At 39.6% G+C, this 17,025-nt stretch overlaps 2 protein-coding genes across 2 annotated transcripts; one reads left to right on the forward strand and one right to left on the reverse strand.

The window, feature by feature from the left end:
• Positions 1–145: 145 nt before the first annotated feature.
• dcstamp (dendrocyte expressed seven transmembrane protein) lies at positions 146–4,044 on the forward strand. Its single transcript, XM_086155857.1, has 3 exons — positions 146–1,372; positions 1,449–1,784; positions 1,872–4,044. The coding sequence occupies exons 1-3, from the start codon at positions 326–328 to the stop codon at positions 1,929–1,931; spliced, it is 1,443 nt and encodes a 480-aa protein (XP_086011983.1). The 5' UTR covers positions 146–325; the 3' UTR covers positions 1,932–4,044.
• Positions 4,045–6,524: 2,480 nt separating this feature from the next.
• On the reverse strand, positions 6,525–16,352 carry dpys (dihydropyrimidinase). The gene is made up of 9 exons (XM_086154746.1): positions 16,057–16,352; positions 13,564–13,722; positions 13,273–13,452; positions 12,250–12,439; positions 11,169–11,325; positions 10,904–11,045; positions 10,073–10,215; positions 7,928–8,135; positions 6,525–6,916 (listed from the first exon to the last, which is right to left on the reverse strand). Exons 1-9 carry the CDS (start codon positions 16,306–16,308, stop codon positions 6,857–6,859), a joined length of 1,491 nt encoding a protein of 496 aa, XP_086010872.1. The 5' UTR covers positions 16,309–16,352; the 3' UTR covers positions 6,525–6,856.
• Between the last annotated feature and the right edge of the window lie 673 nt (positions 16,353–17,025).

Consider the following 17,025-nt stretch of genomic DNA (forward strand, 5'->3'; position numbering starts at 1 on the left):
TTTTTAAACAGTTATGACTAATGACAAATGACAAATGACAGAGTTTTGAGGTTAAAAAAAGGACTTCCTTTTCTAGCCATATTTAAGGAAATTGCAGACTGTGTGCATGACAAATGACAACAAGCTTATCCTGGCAGGTTTGTTATTTTGGATTCAAACAAATCTAAGTTATTCTGTCTAATTTCTTTCTGGTTCAAAATTTGGCTCGAATCTCGCTCCAAAAAATGTTCTAATGAAATAGCAAAGGTATTTTTGCTTTAAATATTTGAGTTGTTTTTCATTTGATTCGCTCTCCAGCATTGGATTTTCTTCTTCTGTGAGCGGGATGTTACTGTCATGGATCGTAATCAAACAGAGACTGCAGGATACAGGGCTTCAGGCCGTGGATGTTTTCATCACCGGCGAAAGAGGTGGCATCATGAAATCCACACTCCTCCTCCTCACCTGTGTCTTCTCCAGCCTCCTACTCAGCTGCTTGCTCCTGTTGTACCTCCTCTACTCAATGGACTATAACGCGACAATGGCCGCGGCAATTTCTGGCTGTTTTGGGACTCTGCTTACTGTCTCTCTCTTCCTTTCGAGGAGGGTAAGATGCTTGGGCACCTTATTTGTAATCTCTGTGTTCATGAAAAAAAGTCGCAATCTGCTCCTGACCACCGGAACCAGTTTAGTGGTTCTCCGAAACATCCGTAACACTTTGGAGAACCTCACAATTCTAATGAAAAGCATGATTTGCAACTTGAAAGCTAAGAAAGCATCCATCACCGCTCCGTTCAGTAACTATGTCAAGATGTTGAAATGGCTGGGTAACATTCTCAAAGGCGTCACTGATCTCGGTGTCTTGAACCTTGACTACGACTTAAAGATTTCTCCTAAAGTGGAAGTGGAAGGATTCACGGAGAAACTGTCTGAGGCAGAGAAAAAGATGAATGAAACTGTCAGATATGCGCAGGACATTGTGAAAACGGTCTCGTCTATGTCTAACCGGGTGTTCCCCGCCATCAGCTTTCTTATCCTCATGATGTTTGTGGCTTTGCACATAAAGAGATATTGCAATGACACAAAGTACAGAAACACCTTCATCAGCAGAAAATTCATTGATTTTGATGAGAAGCAAAAAGCGCAAGGAAAAGCACACGTCCTCCCTCTCACAGCTAAAGAGGAAAAGCTATATCCCTCTATACCCTCAGCCCGCCCTACCGCTGGCGAAGGAAGGGCTCTGCTGAAATTCGGCGCTCCGGTCGTCTCCCATTTGGTAGCCTGGGCCGTATGTATCGCCGTGGATGCGTTGCTTTTTCATTTCGTCGATATTGTAACAACAAAGTTATCCGAGATCGAACCGTTCCGGATCCCTTTGCTAATGAGCATCAAGGTAAGTATGTTTGGATATATTGTTAAAGAATGTCTACTATATTTGACTGTCCAGAAATAATTTTCCCTTTTTCCAGGGCATCGCATTGTTAGCTGGCGTGCGGTTAGCCGAGGAGAACTACGAAAAAGACTTCTCCTACTCTGTCACACTGTTTGAGAAGAAGTGCCTCCCAAAACCCCAGCTGCTGCTCCATGCCTCCGTCCTTCCTTTGTCTGCCATCCTGCTGACCTTGGTCTTAATGGCTCTGCTGGCCTCTAAAGTAGCCCAGCTCAGGCTGATGGTCTGCGAGCGATTCTTCGCCACTGCTGCAGAGGAGAGAGTGAAATATCTGCATGACAAAATACTCAGAAAAAGATTTAAAAGGGCAAAGGAGGAGCGTAGAAGGAGCAGCTTTAGATCACTCATCATAAAGGTGATATTGCAGTTCAATAATAAGTGCGGAGTGCTGTGATTGTCTATTCATGCTATGGAGTTACTGTTGTCTTCTCTTTTAATGCAGCTACATTTCTGGTGCCCTTTGCTATTCCATCCAAAAGAGGATCCACAGGGTGTAGTATGAGGAGGGTGTTCCATTTGCAGGGCTTTATTCACACGTCTCTGGGATTACAGTGTCGGCGTTTCGAAGAACACTTTGGCTCAGGGTGAGATACCTCATCAAGTTGGTAAATCCGGAAGTTGAACCCTCAGGGTTGTAGTCTTCCCTGGTCATAAACCAGTATTAGGTTGATAACCAGAGCTAACAATCAAAGAAGACTACATTTTGAAAATAGAGGTACTTGCAATCTATATCATTACTGGGTTAACCAACAGTAAACAATGATATTAGGTAGTTGAATAAAAATACATTTATTTATTGTGACAATGGAAATAACAAAGGAGGGCATGAAACTCCCACCTACAATAATTATCTCTAACTTATTAAGAGTCAGTATTGAATGAGAACAAAAAAATTCCATCGGCTTTGGTCTACCTCATAAGAAGCGTTACAATATTTCAGGAAGGCATTCAATGTATTTTTCCACGATCCCGATGAGATTCTCTGTTGAAAATGTTGAGATATTTGTGTACCTGTAAAACACCAGAGTGTTCAATGTACTCTAAGGCTTGATTGAGTCGATACATCGATACACTTAAGGTCATCACATAAGAAATAATAATTTCTTATGTGATGACATCACAAAAGAATAAGGAAGTAAGTTTCTCAGTGCAACAATAAACACTATTTGTGTCATTGTCAGTCTTATTGCCGACTGGATTTGATTATTTTCCTTGAAGATTTTCAAATTTCCTTGAAGATCTTTTGCCTATTATCTAAGATGTTTCTTCAGTTCTAATAGACTGCGGGGAGTTTCCAGTATTTAACGTCTTGGTTTGGGCATTGAACAGTAACCTGGAAGCTTGGGTTTGGGTGTTATGTGGACTAATCTCTGCACTCATCTCAAACAGCAATGTCTGGCCAGAGAAGACAGGTGGACACACGAGTCAAAAAAGCCATCTTTGCCAAGCTGGATTGACCTTCAAATACCAACATTGTGTCGCGTCCCAAGATGAATTATCAACACACACACATACCCCCAATATACACATACCAACTGATCCATCTGCATCCCAGAACTCACCTGGAGTGGTAAATAACTGCCCTGCTGACTCGGACCCGAGCCTCAACCGAAATGAATTTGCGGATCTGTTTTGTTTTATGCAATCTTATGCATTAGCCTTGCCATTACCTATTGAGATTCAACAAAGGCAAATCCCCTAATTTCTTACTGTTGTTCACCGAATGACACACACAATGACGCACACATTAACATAGCAACCCAATTCAACTCAACTGCTTAAAAACAACTGACTCATTAACATAGCGAGCCCTTTCAGCTTCGACCAATGCCCAATCCTAGCAACTCCCCACAGTCTGTTAGAACTGAAGGAGCCTCCTAGTAGTGGTAGTAGTACTAGTAGTAATAGTAGCAGTTGTTAAGTACAATCATTACATGATGCTTAATGGGCCAGTTACACTAATGGAGACACATTTACATACACACTTATACAACTACCAAATGAAAACCATGAATCAAGAGGTTTCTATTTAGCCTTAATGAACAGAAATGTCAATTTACTTGTCACAGGAATTAAATACATATTACATCATGATTATTGCATAACAGCATTGGCAACTATATGATTAATCTTTTCAAAACAACCAGAACCATCTCAAATTTGATAACACAAATGTAATATTTTGAAAGGATGTCATAATAATGCCACCTCATAATCCAAAGTATATTTCTTGGGTGAAATACAGTGGCATGCCTTCGCAGTCTGACCATGTGTACTTCCCCCCCTGCAGAGAGTACAAGAGAGATATTTGCTTACATAATCCAAAACAGATGTCCCCTACATGTGCAGTGAACAGCAATGGCCTCTTTCCATTTACACACACTGTCGCCGCTCATTAGCATCTCCCAGGTGTAACTGTACCCAGAGCACTCCATTTCATTCTAGGCCTGGTAGAGGAGGGGACAGGTGCAGGGATTGGAGATTAATCTTAATACAAGACAATAATGGGTTAATATAATGGGTTAATATAATATAATGGGTTAATATATATAATACTTTCCATCCTGACCTTATTGATTAAAATAAGAACTGGTTCGTAGCTCCGTAGTTGTGAATGTCCCTATGGCTGGTGTTATACCTCTACACCAGGGGTTGGCAAACTACGGCCCGCGGGCCACATCCAGCCCGTTGGTCTTTTAATCCGGCCCGCCAAAGATCAGTACAGAATTCATACTTGATGTGAATGATTGAATGATTGGATCAATGAATCTGAGCGCAAGATTATTTCATTTTTGGAGCTAGTTGAGAATTATTCTGAGCTGAATGTCACAGATTGGCTTTGTGATTTATCCTTTACTGTGGATGTACTGACACACATGAATGAACTAAAGATGAAGCTAAAAGGGTAAAACTGGTTTGTGCATGAAATGCAAGCAAACGTCAGAGCCTTCAAAACCAAGCTGGTTTTATTTTCAAAGCAAATGTCAAAGACTGATATGTACTGTTAACGAATCCTTTTTTTAATTTATTTCTTTATTTTTATACGTATCATATCTTGTGCTGATCCAGCCCATCTGTCAAATTTTAAAAGTCAATGCGGAACCTGAGCCAAAAAGTTTGCCCACCCCTGCTCCACACAAATGGACAAATGTGAAGTTGCATAATGAAAATTAATATGTGTACATGAAGTATTAAAAAATTGTAATGGCTTACAAAATTATTTATTTATTATTATTTTTTTTACCCAAACTAATAATGAATGAACAATGAAAACACAATATTTTTGTTTAAAATAATGAACATTGGAAAGAGTATCAGTTTGTTAAGTGTGTATGAAAAATCAATCTTTTTAGAAAAGAAGAGGCCACTGAACTGTAGGGAAAAAACGGTTCTGCAGTCAAGTATGTCATCTATTAATAAAATAATTAACAAAATGCATAATGGATCAGATATTGTGGTGTGTGTACCTATTACACTGCTTGATTAGGTCTATCAATTTTCGCATTTCAAACTATTTATTATTCTCATTTAACTGGTGGACATATTTTTGATAGACATCTAGGACATGATGATTCATTTATTATCCATATGGATTTACCTTAACATTTAAGGGTTAATGGGTATGTTTATTTTTATGTTCTGGAATAAAACACACTCCACATTGATGTATACATATTTATAATTTTTGTTTGCTGTCCATGCATTTCTGCATTGTTTAGTGATAAAATGCAGAGGAGCCAAAAGAATAACACCAAGCAAGAAAAATCATTGGTTGTCTTTTGATATGTAACAATTGGCTACAGCTAATAACCCTTTTATATATGTGGCCTTGAGACAAATCATTAAGTAGTTTTGTTATGACCAACCCCAAGCTCTACTTGTTCAAATTTCTCATCATTTACTTTCATCCACCCCCATTCTAATCTAAAAGGACAAATTTTGCAATTTCCATGAATACAGTCTCAACTGTACGGCGTGCAGAACTCTCAGTTCCACTGTCCAAGAAAAGAGGAAGGAAGTGGTGCAGCTGAAGAATGAGTCGGCCTTCTGTGAGTCACACACCGCCGCTGACCCGTGTGGCAACCTGATAAGCTCACATTATGTCTTGGCTGGCCCTGCGGCATTATAGCACGCCAGCATGAAAGCCCAATAGGAGGCTGCCACATGATGTTTGGTGACAGCAACAAACCTTTTTTATCACGGGAAGTGATGAATGCGGTCCGTACATGGGCATAGACGAGGGAGTATGATAATGTAGACTCCTGCTGAATATGCAAATGCTGAGTCAATCTGGGTCAACAAACTAAATCTTAATACTTCCACGGTTGTCAGTGCGTTTTACATGCCTATTTCATCAAAGGAAAAGATGCTTTTGGGTAAGAAAACACAGTCCTGTTACCAATGGCAACAACCATTTTGAAAAAAAATGGGGCTCAACATTTGAATAAGCTCGGCTACAGTAGAATCACACACACTCACGGCGACACGAAAATCGACTTCACACAGGACTGCAAACTCCAGTTCCACCAAAAAAAAACTCACTTCTCCAATTAAATTACCCATGAGCATGTACAGTATAAATGATTTACTGACCAGCTTACTGTGATCTATAACCTTAATTTGTGAATTTTAGTACAAGAATATCATAATGGTGAAAATCACTGGTAGGTTTATTTTCAAGGAAATTATAAAACTATCTGAATTTTAAAATCAAGTTTATTAATAAGGCCGACAGCTTGCTACAAAAAAAATTAAAATTAAGTGTCATGGTATCAGTCATGTAGTTTGCAATATGATTGAGAGGACTGTTCTGTGAGTGTTTAAACACCATAGCAGATCAAATTTTACTTTCTTGTATTTATAACTAAAAGGGGTGGATTCATGGTTAGAAGCCAAATGTGACAAGAGGAGTCACTGACTGTGACATTTTTGTTTTGGTCATGAAAAGGGAACATTAAGTCTTTGTCCTTTTTTGCGAGAAGTGAAGTTCTGCCACATAATTAACAAAGTTGTTGTATTTCTTAGCTCAACTTAATGTGATTTAAACAAATGTGACGTTGAAAACGAAAATATGTCAGACTTGGGAAGAGAAGGGTTTTCAGGAAAGCTGCCTTTATTTTTCGATTTTCTTTCTTTCTTTCTTTCTTTCTTTCTTTCTTTCTTTCTTTCTTTCTTTCTTTCATTTTACTAAAGGTATTGTCAGCAATCAAGGTATTGACCTCCATTCTGATTCAGATAACTGCAGGCTGCGTGTTTGATTTGTAAAAATACATTGACACACATTTAAAATGTGCAACAATGTAGAATACTGTAGAATACTTTCAAAGTCAACAACATTGTCTTGTTGTGTCTTGTTTGGGCAGTGTGGATGTTCGGTAAAAACACAGCTGGAGATTCGCAGCTCCATTAAAGTCCTAGGTCAGCCTCTCATACCGAAATGACATTTCCTTCATAGGGCCGTCTGGTCACAGCTGTAGGTTTACACACCTGCAGGCAAAATACAAAGCAAAGTGAAAGGTTAACTGACCTTTGTGTATTTCATCAAATATCTGGCAACGCCAAATCAAACATGAATCTGAATTTCGCCCTTTGGTAAGATGTTTTACGTCCTTGTTGTTTCATGCTCTCTGGCTTTCATTTAAGAAGAGAGCAAGAAAATCAAGTAAGTGGAATGGTCTGTTTTAAACCAAAAACCACAACTTTTTCAGAAATCTGAGTTTTTTGTTTTGTTTTGTTTTCACATCATTATTTTTTTTACTTAAAACAAAATCATTTCGTTAACTTAACCAAATTAAACAAAGTTTGGTCGAATGCAATTTGAAAAAAATATTGCCAAAAAGTCATTCTAACCTTCTAACCAAACTTTATAAAGGTTTTCTCTCTGAATAAATATTTTCACATGGCTTTTTTTGGTCTGGAAAAAATTCAAGGCAAACTTCTCCCTCCCACGTCTGGCATTTTATCAGCTATGACGAGAAACCCAGTGAATGGCTACCTGAGTACAGCAGAGTCTGTAAAACAGAATCAAAGATGGATTTAAAGATATATGTTTAAGGTTTAACTCATGAAACCAAAGTGAAGTTTCAGTTACATCGGTGGAGAATTTAAGTAACGCCTTGCAGAACAGGAGCGTTCTGGGTTTGTAATTTCTTACGAGCCAACCATCCATCAGTGAATATTCCATTGAATGGTTGCTGTAGCTCAGTTGGTAAAGCAGGCATCCCTCCGATCAGACGCTTGGCGGCTCGATTCCTAGCTCCTCTGCATGCCGAAGTGTCGTTGGACAAAGACACTGAACCGCCATAGGTAGGTATATGTGTATGGTGAATGTTATTGAATTTAAAGCACTTTGAAAACCACAAAGCGTGAGAGTACAATAAAGTTGTGCTAAGTTGAGACCATACGGGTCAGGGTTCATGTAAGGTAATTACAGGAGCTTATGAATAATTAACTCACATAACATCATGGTTACTGGCTTAGATTTTGAGCTCGACTGACCTCATTCCGTTGATTGATCCGCTTGTAAACAAAGTCAGAGAAGGGTTTTCTGTGAATGAATGTGCCGTGCCCTGGAGAGGTCATCAGCTGCCCGTCCTCATACACCACCTTGCCTCTGGAGATAGTGACCACTGGGACCCCATGGCACTCCATGCCCTCAAAGATGTTGTAGTCCACAGCCTGGTGGTGGGTCTTGGCTGATATCTTCCTATTGTGACAAAAAGTGAAACTGTCATTTGAATATTTGTTTTACACACACATGCACACACACACACACACACACACACACACACACACACTTGCTGTTGATTTTTAAAACTATGCATGAAGTTACAATTCAAGGAGCCAAGTAATGGGAGACACAGAACTGGCCAAGTGTCCTTGTTGCGTCTATTATGCAACGGTCGCTGCCTCTGGTCCCGGATGCTATGGTGCAGCACTTTTACTGATAGCAATTAATTACGCCGTTTCACAGATGATTTCATGGCTGCTGCAATTAAGCATGAGGCATTCTCGTGTTTTTAACATGTTATTGCATATGTTGACATGCACATGTGCTATAGACAAATCACAAACGAGGACAAATACCTGTCCGTGTGTGGGTATTGGATCCAACTACTACAAACTACGCCACGGCAATTCCTGAACGTCTTGGGCGAAACACGAGCTTTTCTAATGTTATCCACACATTCATTCCAGCACATTTCGACGAGATGTAATGTGTTCTGCACCGATTCACATCAGCGGTTAGTGTCTTCCCAGAGGGGCTCAGCTCAGGATCCAGCAAACAGAGCAGCGCAGTGACTTTCTGGGTTATATAAGCTCCATTGCTACAGTACACAAGCAAGTGGAATGCAAACTTCCCCGTGAGCCTGGATAATGTTGCAAAGACAAGATTCAAGACCTGAAACCTGCAACGACTTTGTGTTAATAGAAGGAATTGATGCGTTTACGTGTTACCTCGAATTGTATCCTCCTGTCCTCGACTATGTGGGGCATATTATAAGGAAGAAAATAGTCACGTAATCAGCTCATACACGCTGCCAGTTTCTGAAAATAGTCCAAAGATAGTGAGTTCTGTGCGAATAAAATGGGTTTAACTCCCACGTGAAATTTTCATTCTTAAGATCTCACCATGACCCATCAGCAACGTCCCACTGATGCGGTGTGAATCAAGCTTATATAAGAGTGATAAAATCCTATTGAAAAAATAACCACACACGAAATCAAATGAATCATCCCGACAGTCTTTCTTTTTTAGCTGGTGAATAATTGTTTCGCTTTAATTTGTAGCTCTGTAGCACAGCCCGATTTTGGATAAACTAGAGACATAATCAGCTTATGTGGCCGGTTCGTATATTTTTTTTAAGTGGCACATGATGAAAGAAGCATTAATTCTAATTTTGTGCATGTCTAGCTGCAACATTCATGTTATTTATACACATCCTGGATTTTAATAGACGTCATATTTAAAGTTTTTCCTCCTATTGATAGCATTGAATGTTTTATTGTTTGTGCGTTGGACTTGTTAATTCTTCTACTATCTCTATTGCTTATCCTGCGGTTATGGTGGAGTTGGTGCTAGAGCAGGAGCGGGCAAACTTTTTGACTAGTGGGACGAATTGGGTCCTAAAATTTGACATTTGAGGGGCTGGGACAGGAACAAATGGATGGTGTATTTGTGTGAACTAAATTACATAGATAAAATAGAATAGTAGTAAATGTAAAATCCTTGTTTTCTAAAAGATGTGGAGGAATTTTTAATTTGTCAGGAATTTTTATTTCTAATTTTCAACTTATGGTTCTTTAACATCGGCACAATATGAATTAAAATTCATGACAAGTTAAACATTTGTTTTATGTACTTAACTTACTTTTTAGTCCTTCACACTGCATTTTATTTATGAGGGCACTGGTTCTTAAAACTGCTGCCTTTTATTGACTCAGTTGTGTTTTCTTGGTGTTATGAGTGTATTCTTGGCTCAGGGAATAGGTGTCACATTACAACTACAGTATTATACTGTAGTTTTCTGGTCTGTTGTAGGTGTTGAAAATGGTAGAAATATCTAATTGAATAACCATGATTGTGTTTTACAAAATCGGCACATTCCTCTCTGAGACGAAATCAAGGAGATGGCATCTCACCGAGTCAACTTGGGATCCCATATCACCACGTCTGCATCGGAGTCCTTGGCAATGCGACCTTTCTGCGGATAGAAGTTGAAGATTTTCGCTGCATTGCTGCTGGTAACGGCTACAAATCGATTCTCATCCATTTTGCCGCTGTGCTAACAGGAGAGAACACAGATGGGAACCAGTTTCAATTTGAGACCACCGTTCACGACACAACAATAATTTAACAGACAAAAGCTCGCTGCCAAAATATCATATAATGTGTGATTTGTAAGCAGTGCTGCATATCGTAAATCTTTCCAGTCGCCTCAGGGTAGCCTTGCTGTAACACCTCTTTACAATTGTGGCGAAAATAGGCAACGTCAGCAGTCTGGGCATCCTTGGAGCATGGAGCATTTATTGCCTGCTCTGTGTGTGTTTTTTGAAACCAGAGCTCAGTAGCACCCCACATGAATCATAGGAACGGTTGAATAATTCTGGAAAATGTGATAGAATCTCACGTGCAATGTACCCCCCCGCACAAATGTGAAAATGCAAATTCGGCGGCTCAAGGAATGACAGATCCTCACAAGAGCCCTTAATCATTTTGACAGATATTGTGGATAAAGTATCTCTATCATCACCATCAACAGCTATCTGAGTAATCAGCCTTGACTCTATTAGATCTGAGGTATTAAGCTCATGCAATATAGGCATCAGGGTAAAAATAATAAATATTTCTATGGTTGGACTGAATTTGCATATCTCCTAAACAATGACATTAGCCATTGAAAATTCACACCAGTGGATAACAATTCAGTTCACTGTTGAACGTGAACCGATTGTGCAGACATCTGGACGTACCACTCCCTTTTCCCAAATGACCGACATCCTATCTTCCACGCCATTCACCCCATTGGGGATCCTGGTGAAGTCGTCTTTTCCGAGAGCCTTCTGGCACACAGAAAAAGTGCAGTTGTCCGTCCCAGTCACACTTAGATCATCACTAGTGTTTGATAGATATAAACGGATATGAAAGAATGGAATTAAATACGGTGGAATTAATACAAACGATGTCACACTAAATGATAGCGGCTTCAATTGCATCCTGCGGCTCGGCTCAACCTACTTGGCCAGCAGATCCATGAGGTACCCGGGGGTGCTGGGGTCGGGTCTGAGGGGAGGACCCATGACGAACCCGGCAGCGTGGGACCAGTCTTTGTGCCAGTAGTGAGTTCCATCTGTTCCCAGCCCGGCTGCAATGGGCTCCCCAAATACCACCCGCCCTGCTCAGAGAGGAAGAGAAATGTTGGCTTAATAAATCTTCTCCACATTTACTGATAGCTACGTTTATGCATCAGATTACATGTCCAGAATTCATGATGAATAAACCATCCATGTATGTTTAAAAAAAAAAGGTCTTCCATTTAGGTAATTATGACCTCCAACAACAAAAGGCCTGCAAAACTAACTACCCAACTGTCCTTTTATTTCATTTAGTGAACAGCGAATGACTTTTACTACATTAAGAGTAGTTTATTGATTAAAATCTAAATTAAAGTGAAAATTGTAAAAGTTTGATTAAAAGTTTGATGGTTGGTTCACAGATTCGAGCAATAAAAACATATTTTTCATTCATTAGCTATACCGCTTACCTTGAACTAGAACCAGGGAAATTCTTGTTGTGAAGTGAAAGTGCTAAGCACTGTGCCACCGTTAAAATATATTTATATTTACTAAAGAATTTTGAAGCTAATTTTAAAGCTCTTAATTTTCTGGTGATGTCAGGGTGAGTTCTTAAATATAGTTTTGCTTTTCTCCCAATGGTTACTCATCAAACACTAGCCACAAAATTGCATGATTTACACCAGACAAACCGGGACTATATAAACATGTGAACAACAATACCTTCCTCTACGTCTTCATCCTCTTTCACTGCATCCATAAATCTTCTTTTAGGTTTTTAGGTCGTCCGCTAGGCCACCTGCCTTGCAGTTCCAACCTCAACATCCTTCTACCGATTTATTCACTATCCCTCCTCTGTACATGACCATACCATGTACATGACAATACAGTAAAATTACATTATAATCGTTTGAAAATTGTATACTTTCGCACAAATGAATGGCTGTGAAAGGCCTTTTCGTAAGGTTGTGCCACACACACTCTGTCTCTCTATGTAAATAGCAGGTGACAGACTTCCCACCCACCATTTCTTCGTGCATCGGACACCACCTTGGCTGCAGATTTGCTCATGACATGGACCACATAGAGTGGGCAGTTGACAGCGTGGGCAATGGTGATGGCTCGCTGGGTGGCCTCAGCTTCCACCTCTTCTGGCCGGCACAGCTCATGGCCCTCCGGTCCAGTGATACCCAGGGAGAGCATCTTCTTCGCCCCCTGTTGGGATGAGGACAACGATGATAGTGAGGACACAAAGGGAATAGCTGTTAAATAGCTACGATTACAAGACTGTGCAAGAATATATTACAATGGGATAGAATGTGCCTTTTTTCGTCCCACAGTGGGCAAATTTCACAAGCCTCAAAAATCGTTTCTACAGCTGAAAAATCAATATTGTCGATTATTATCCTGAGAATAGGAGGTCGAGAGAGGATATCATAGTAATGACTGGTAGTAAAGTCCCAAGTAAATGCTGTCTGGCACTTCTACACTTTTTAAATCTTTGCTACACCCTACTGGAAATTTTTCGCCATGACATCTGAAAAAAGTTTACAAAGACGTTCAGAAATATAGTTGCACAATAAAATTATATGTTTTCATCTGTGGTGATCCTTAATTATTTTCCATTTGAAGAAGATAAAAACTAAACCGTGCCTCAGTTTCCAATGACAGGATGAAAAAAAGGCGAGCTGAAGAGTCAACCAGGTCACCCAGGTCCGCTGCTGTTGTTTGTTTTCAGTTAAACTTTACCTGACTGACCTACACAAAACTGTGCTAGATTAATAGACAGCTGGATGTATGTGTGTGTGTGTGTGTGTGTGTGTGTGTGTGTGTGTGTGTTTGCATGTGTGTGTCATCTTTGACTGAGAACTGCCAACCACCTCTGACACAATATGCTCTAATTGTAGTTTCAGTAATGTTAAGATAAAAAACAAAAATAAGTGACGGTCTGCAAAAATACCACACGGGCTTTTAATAAGTTCCAATTCTTACAATGTACTACTTCAGCTATTCACCCGAGTTAAAGAGAAGCCAGCAAGTAAACTAACCTCTGCAATCAGGTCACCATTTTCAGCGTGCACCTGAGCAATGGCTCCAATTGCCTTGCACTGGGAGAAGGCAGCGTGTAGCTCAGAATCCTGCAGCATGAATACATCCTTGTAGGCCATGAACATCTTAAAGGAATTAACACCTCTCTCTTTGGCCAGAACCTCCATCTCTTTCTTGACCTGAAAACAAAAACACAATGAGGGAGTATCTCTAAAGAACGTTAAGAGACTACCATTGTGTTGGCATTGCTGGCTTCTTTCAGTGAGGCAGCAAAGACTGAGCTTGTTTACCTCGTCATTCCACCACGTGACGGCAACATGTAGGGAGTAGTCACAGCACACTTTGGGGTCCGCTGTCTGGCGCCAGGAGTCGTAGGCCTCCAAGAGAGATTTGCCTTTCTGGGGGATGACGAAGTCTAGGATCATGGTGGTCCCTCCTGCAATGGCAGCCTGGTGAAACATATATATAACACAGTTAAAATGTCACCTTGCCAATGACCATAGAGGCAGAACCATGTTGAATGACTATAGTTGATCAGATATTATATACATTTGGCTCATAAACATAGGAGGGATTGAATCTGTCATTTATTTTTAATGCGTTGCTCAACATACTGCAGTAAACACTTAAGAAACAGGAGCAAGAGTGTCAAGTAAAATGAGTAGAAATAAATTAGGAAATATTATTATGATTAGTGTTGGATATAGTATTACTTTTAACACATGGAAAGTAGTTGGAACTACAAAAAAATTGTCTGAGGAAGTGACACCAGACAAAATGTTGTTTTACAAAACTGTTTTTAAACCTTGTCAATTGCATAGTTCCAAACAATAAACGGCTCTTCAGAAACCTGTCACTTATTGTTGTCCAGATGCAATCATATGTATAATTTTATTCAAAAAAAAGTTTGAAACAAGTTGAACTTTTCAAAAGGCAATGACAAAATCCATATCAATGATAAAAGCATGTTTTGATCATGGACTTAGATCATACATTGTAACTCACTGCTAATTATTCTTATTCTTATTCTTATTCAGGATTATTTATTCCGAGCAGATATCATGTAAACCATGATTTTTTGCAATATTTTTGGCCGTGTCCACCTCATTCAAAGAGGACGAGGTCCACTTGTGTTGTGATGAAACTTCAGCACAAACAAACACCATTTTTGCGTAACCCTTATCTTCAAGTTAAGAGCAGTGAAGAGGTCATTGCAAAACACCGCCCTTTGATCCGACCATGAGAGCATTTTAACAAAGAAACATGTTGAAACGTTGTCAATGATTATGTGATACATTCCGGTTAAATATAGAAAAAGATAAGCTGAATAAGCATATGGTCCTTAACTAAACTTGCATTTTTGCATTGGCAAAGGTTAATCTCTTCAAACTTTTAGACCATCTACCAAATGTACATACCCTTTAAATAACAATTTACATGCGATTACGCGTAGGTTGTTCTTATTACTGAGGTAAAGAGATGAGTCCAAGCAGGTTGGAATAGGCGGGGAAAAGTGTCATGGGTACTATGCGATAGAAGACCATCGGCCAGAATGAAAGGAAAGGTGTACAAGACAGTGGTGAGATCAGTGTTGCTGTATGACAATGACGAAAAGACAAGCGGCAGCTCTTCAGGTCGCAGAGATGAAGATGTTGAGTTTCTCTTTGGGAGTGACCAGGATGGATAGGATCAGGAATGAGTCCATCACAGGGACAGCACACGTTACATGTTTTGGAGAGAAGGTCAGAGAAGCCAGACTGAGATGGTTCGCTCATGTAAAAGGAGGGATAGTGAATAGATTGGTGGATATATTCTGTATGTATATACTTGAATTGGAGCCGCCAGGCAGGAGGTCTAGAGGAAAACCAAAGAGAAGATTTATGGATGTAGAGAGAGGATATGAGAGGAAGATACAGAGAATAGGGTTAGACGAAGAGGGTTGATTCGCTGTGGCGATCCCTGAAGGGAAAAGCCGAAAGGAGGAGAAGAAGATGGTTGTTCTTATTACTGCTTCTTCCTTTTAACTGCCCCGTCCCATGGCATCGTTCATGTCAATCGGCATGAAAGTCAAATTAAAATCTTCAAAATCCCAAATTTTAAGTGTGCAGACATTCACATTTCTTCAATTTTTGGTCCTTGAAAAAATTCACTTGTTCATTTATTTTAAAATTATAAAGCAAAAGATAATTACTTTTAATAGAAAGTAGAATTTGAAGCTGCCGGTGCGATTGTTGTAAGTTTTTCCATTGTGTTTAAAATGGCTGTCAATATAAGTTATTGAAGAATGGACAGGAGTCATTTTTAAAGTGTTGTTTCAATCAGTTGCTGACAGGGCAGCTCTACTTTGAAACAAATTCTGACCTGATAACTTAAACCAAGCAATCAATAAAATAATAATAATTCATCACCATCATCATCATCAACTAAGAAAAATGTCCATCAATTAACTGGAGTATTGATAAACTGCACTGAAGGGGTTTAATCCTCTTTAGCAATGGCAAGTTGATGAATGGTAATAGCAGACACAAAAGGACACCTTGACATCTAACTTGTTTTGCATCGTGCCTTACTCCTTTATCCTTGCAGCAGAGCCTCCTGAGATGAAAACCTGAAGTAGTACTTATTTAAAGAGCATTAATTAAATATAAAGGAAATTTACATAATGGTGTTCAACAAAAATAACTCCTCTGCAAATTTTAAAGTTTTTTTTTTTTTTTCAAGGCAGGGTGGTGGTCCGGGTCTTATTTCTTTTCTCGGACCAGGTGTCCGTCCCTTGTTCTCACCCGGGTTCCGATGTGGAAGTCATCCACCGCCCTGGTGCCCATGAAGGCCAGCTCCATGTGGGTGTGCGTGTCGATGCCGCCCGGAAGTACCAGTTTACCGGCGGCATCAATGACCCGAACATCTGCCGGAACCTGAAGATCCGGCCCGACTTCAAGGATTTTCCCATCGGCGATGTAGACGTCGCAGAAGGCGGAGCGGTCCTCGTTCACCACTTTGCCTCCTCTGATCAGGATCCCGCAGGGCTCCGCCATTTCCACCGCACACCGACAAGCCTCCTGCGGAATGAGCAGGCGTGACAGCCGGGCAGCTCCTTCCACTCACCGGCCCTAATCCAAAGTTCACGGGGATAGGACCTTTTTTTTTTTTTTTTTTTGAACCCCCAGCCCCAATCTTTTTTTTACGGTATTGTGTGAAATATCCAGGCCAGTAGACCTCATTTTTGTGAAATTCACTTTTGGAAAAAGAAAAAAAAAAAAGGATAAACAATTAAATAAATAAATAAATAAATAAATAAATACGACAAGGCTATAAAGTAAATGCAAATTGACAGGCTTAAATTGAAATAAACAGAAAAGCAACTTTTTCTTTTTTCATTTTATTAAAATTACTTTGTTTTATTAGTTCTTTTCATTTAAGATTTATTTTTTATATTTAATTTATTCAGATAATCAAGTGCTTCAAAAGTTCATTTTTTTTTTTTTTTATCCTTGTCGTTACCAGGTAACACCGCTGGGAGGCCAGGAGCAGTTTGAGCAAACCAACTTGCACCTTCAGGTACTCGAAATATTCAATAACATCCGGAAGATGCGTGTCAGTCCGTGTGGAATCTGATCGAGTAAATTAACCCTTAAAACCAAGTAATATAATTGTATTTAATTTAGAATAGCCTCTATTCGTCAACATTTTTTTACAATAGTATGAGACTGTTCACAGGATACGAAATCAAATAAAAGAACAAATTAAGGAAT

This window comes from Fistularia commersonii, chromosome 11, assembly GCF_037954325.1.
Source record: "Fistularia commersonii isolate RoL2024-O1a breed Wild chromosome 11, RoL_Fcom_v1.0, whole genome shotgun sequence".
Lineage (NCBI taxonomy): Eukaryota > Metazoa > Chordata > Actinopteri > Syngnathiformes > Fistulariidae > Fistularia > Fistularia commersonii.

What these genes read in the sequence shown, in the direction of transcription:
- dcstamp (XM_086155857.1), top strand. Translation starts at nt 326, where the DNA reads ATGTTACTGTCATGGATCGTAATCAAACAGAGACTGCAGGATACAGGG. An exon ending in CTTTGCTAATGAGCATCAAG is followed by an intron (nt 1,373 to 1,448) that starts GTAAGTATGTTT and finishes CCCTTTTTCCAG; the next exon opens with GGCATCGCATTGTTAGCTGG. An exon ending in TTAGATCACTCATCATAAAG is followed by an intron (nt 1,785 to 1,871) that starts GTGATATTGCAG and finishes CTTTTAATGCAG; the next exon opens with CTACATTTCTGGTGCCCTTT.
- dpys (XM_086154746.1), bottom strand. Translation starts at nt 16,308, where the DNA reads ATGGCGGAGCCCTGCGGGATCCTGATCAGAGGAGGCAAAGTGGTGAAC. An exon ending in ATGGTGACCTGATTGCAGAG is followed by an intron (nt 12,440 to 13,272) that starts GTTAGTTTACTT and finishes TCATCCCAACAG; the next exon opens with GGGGCGAAGAAGATGCTCTC. An exon ending in GGATCAATCAACGGAATGAG is followed by an intron (nt 6,917 to 7,927) that starts GTCAGTCGAGCT and finishes TTTTGCCTGCAG; the next exon opens with GTGTGTAAACCTACAGCTGT.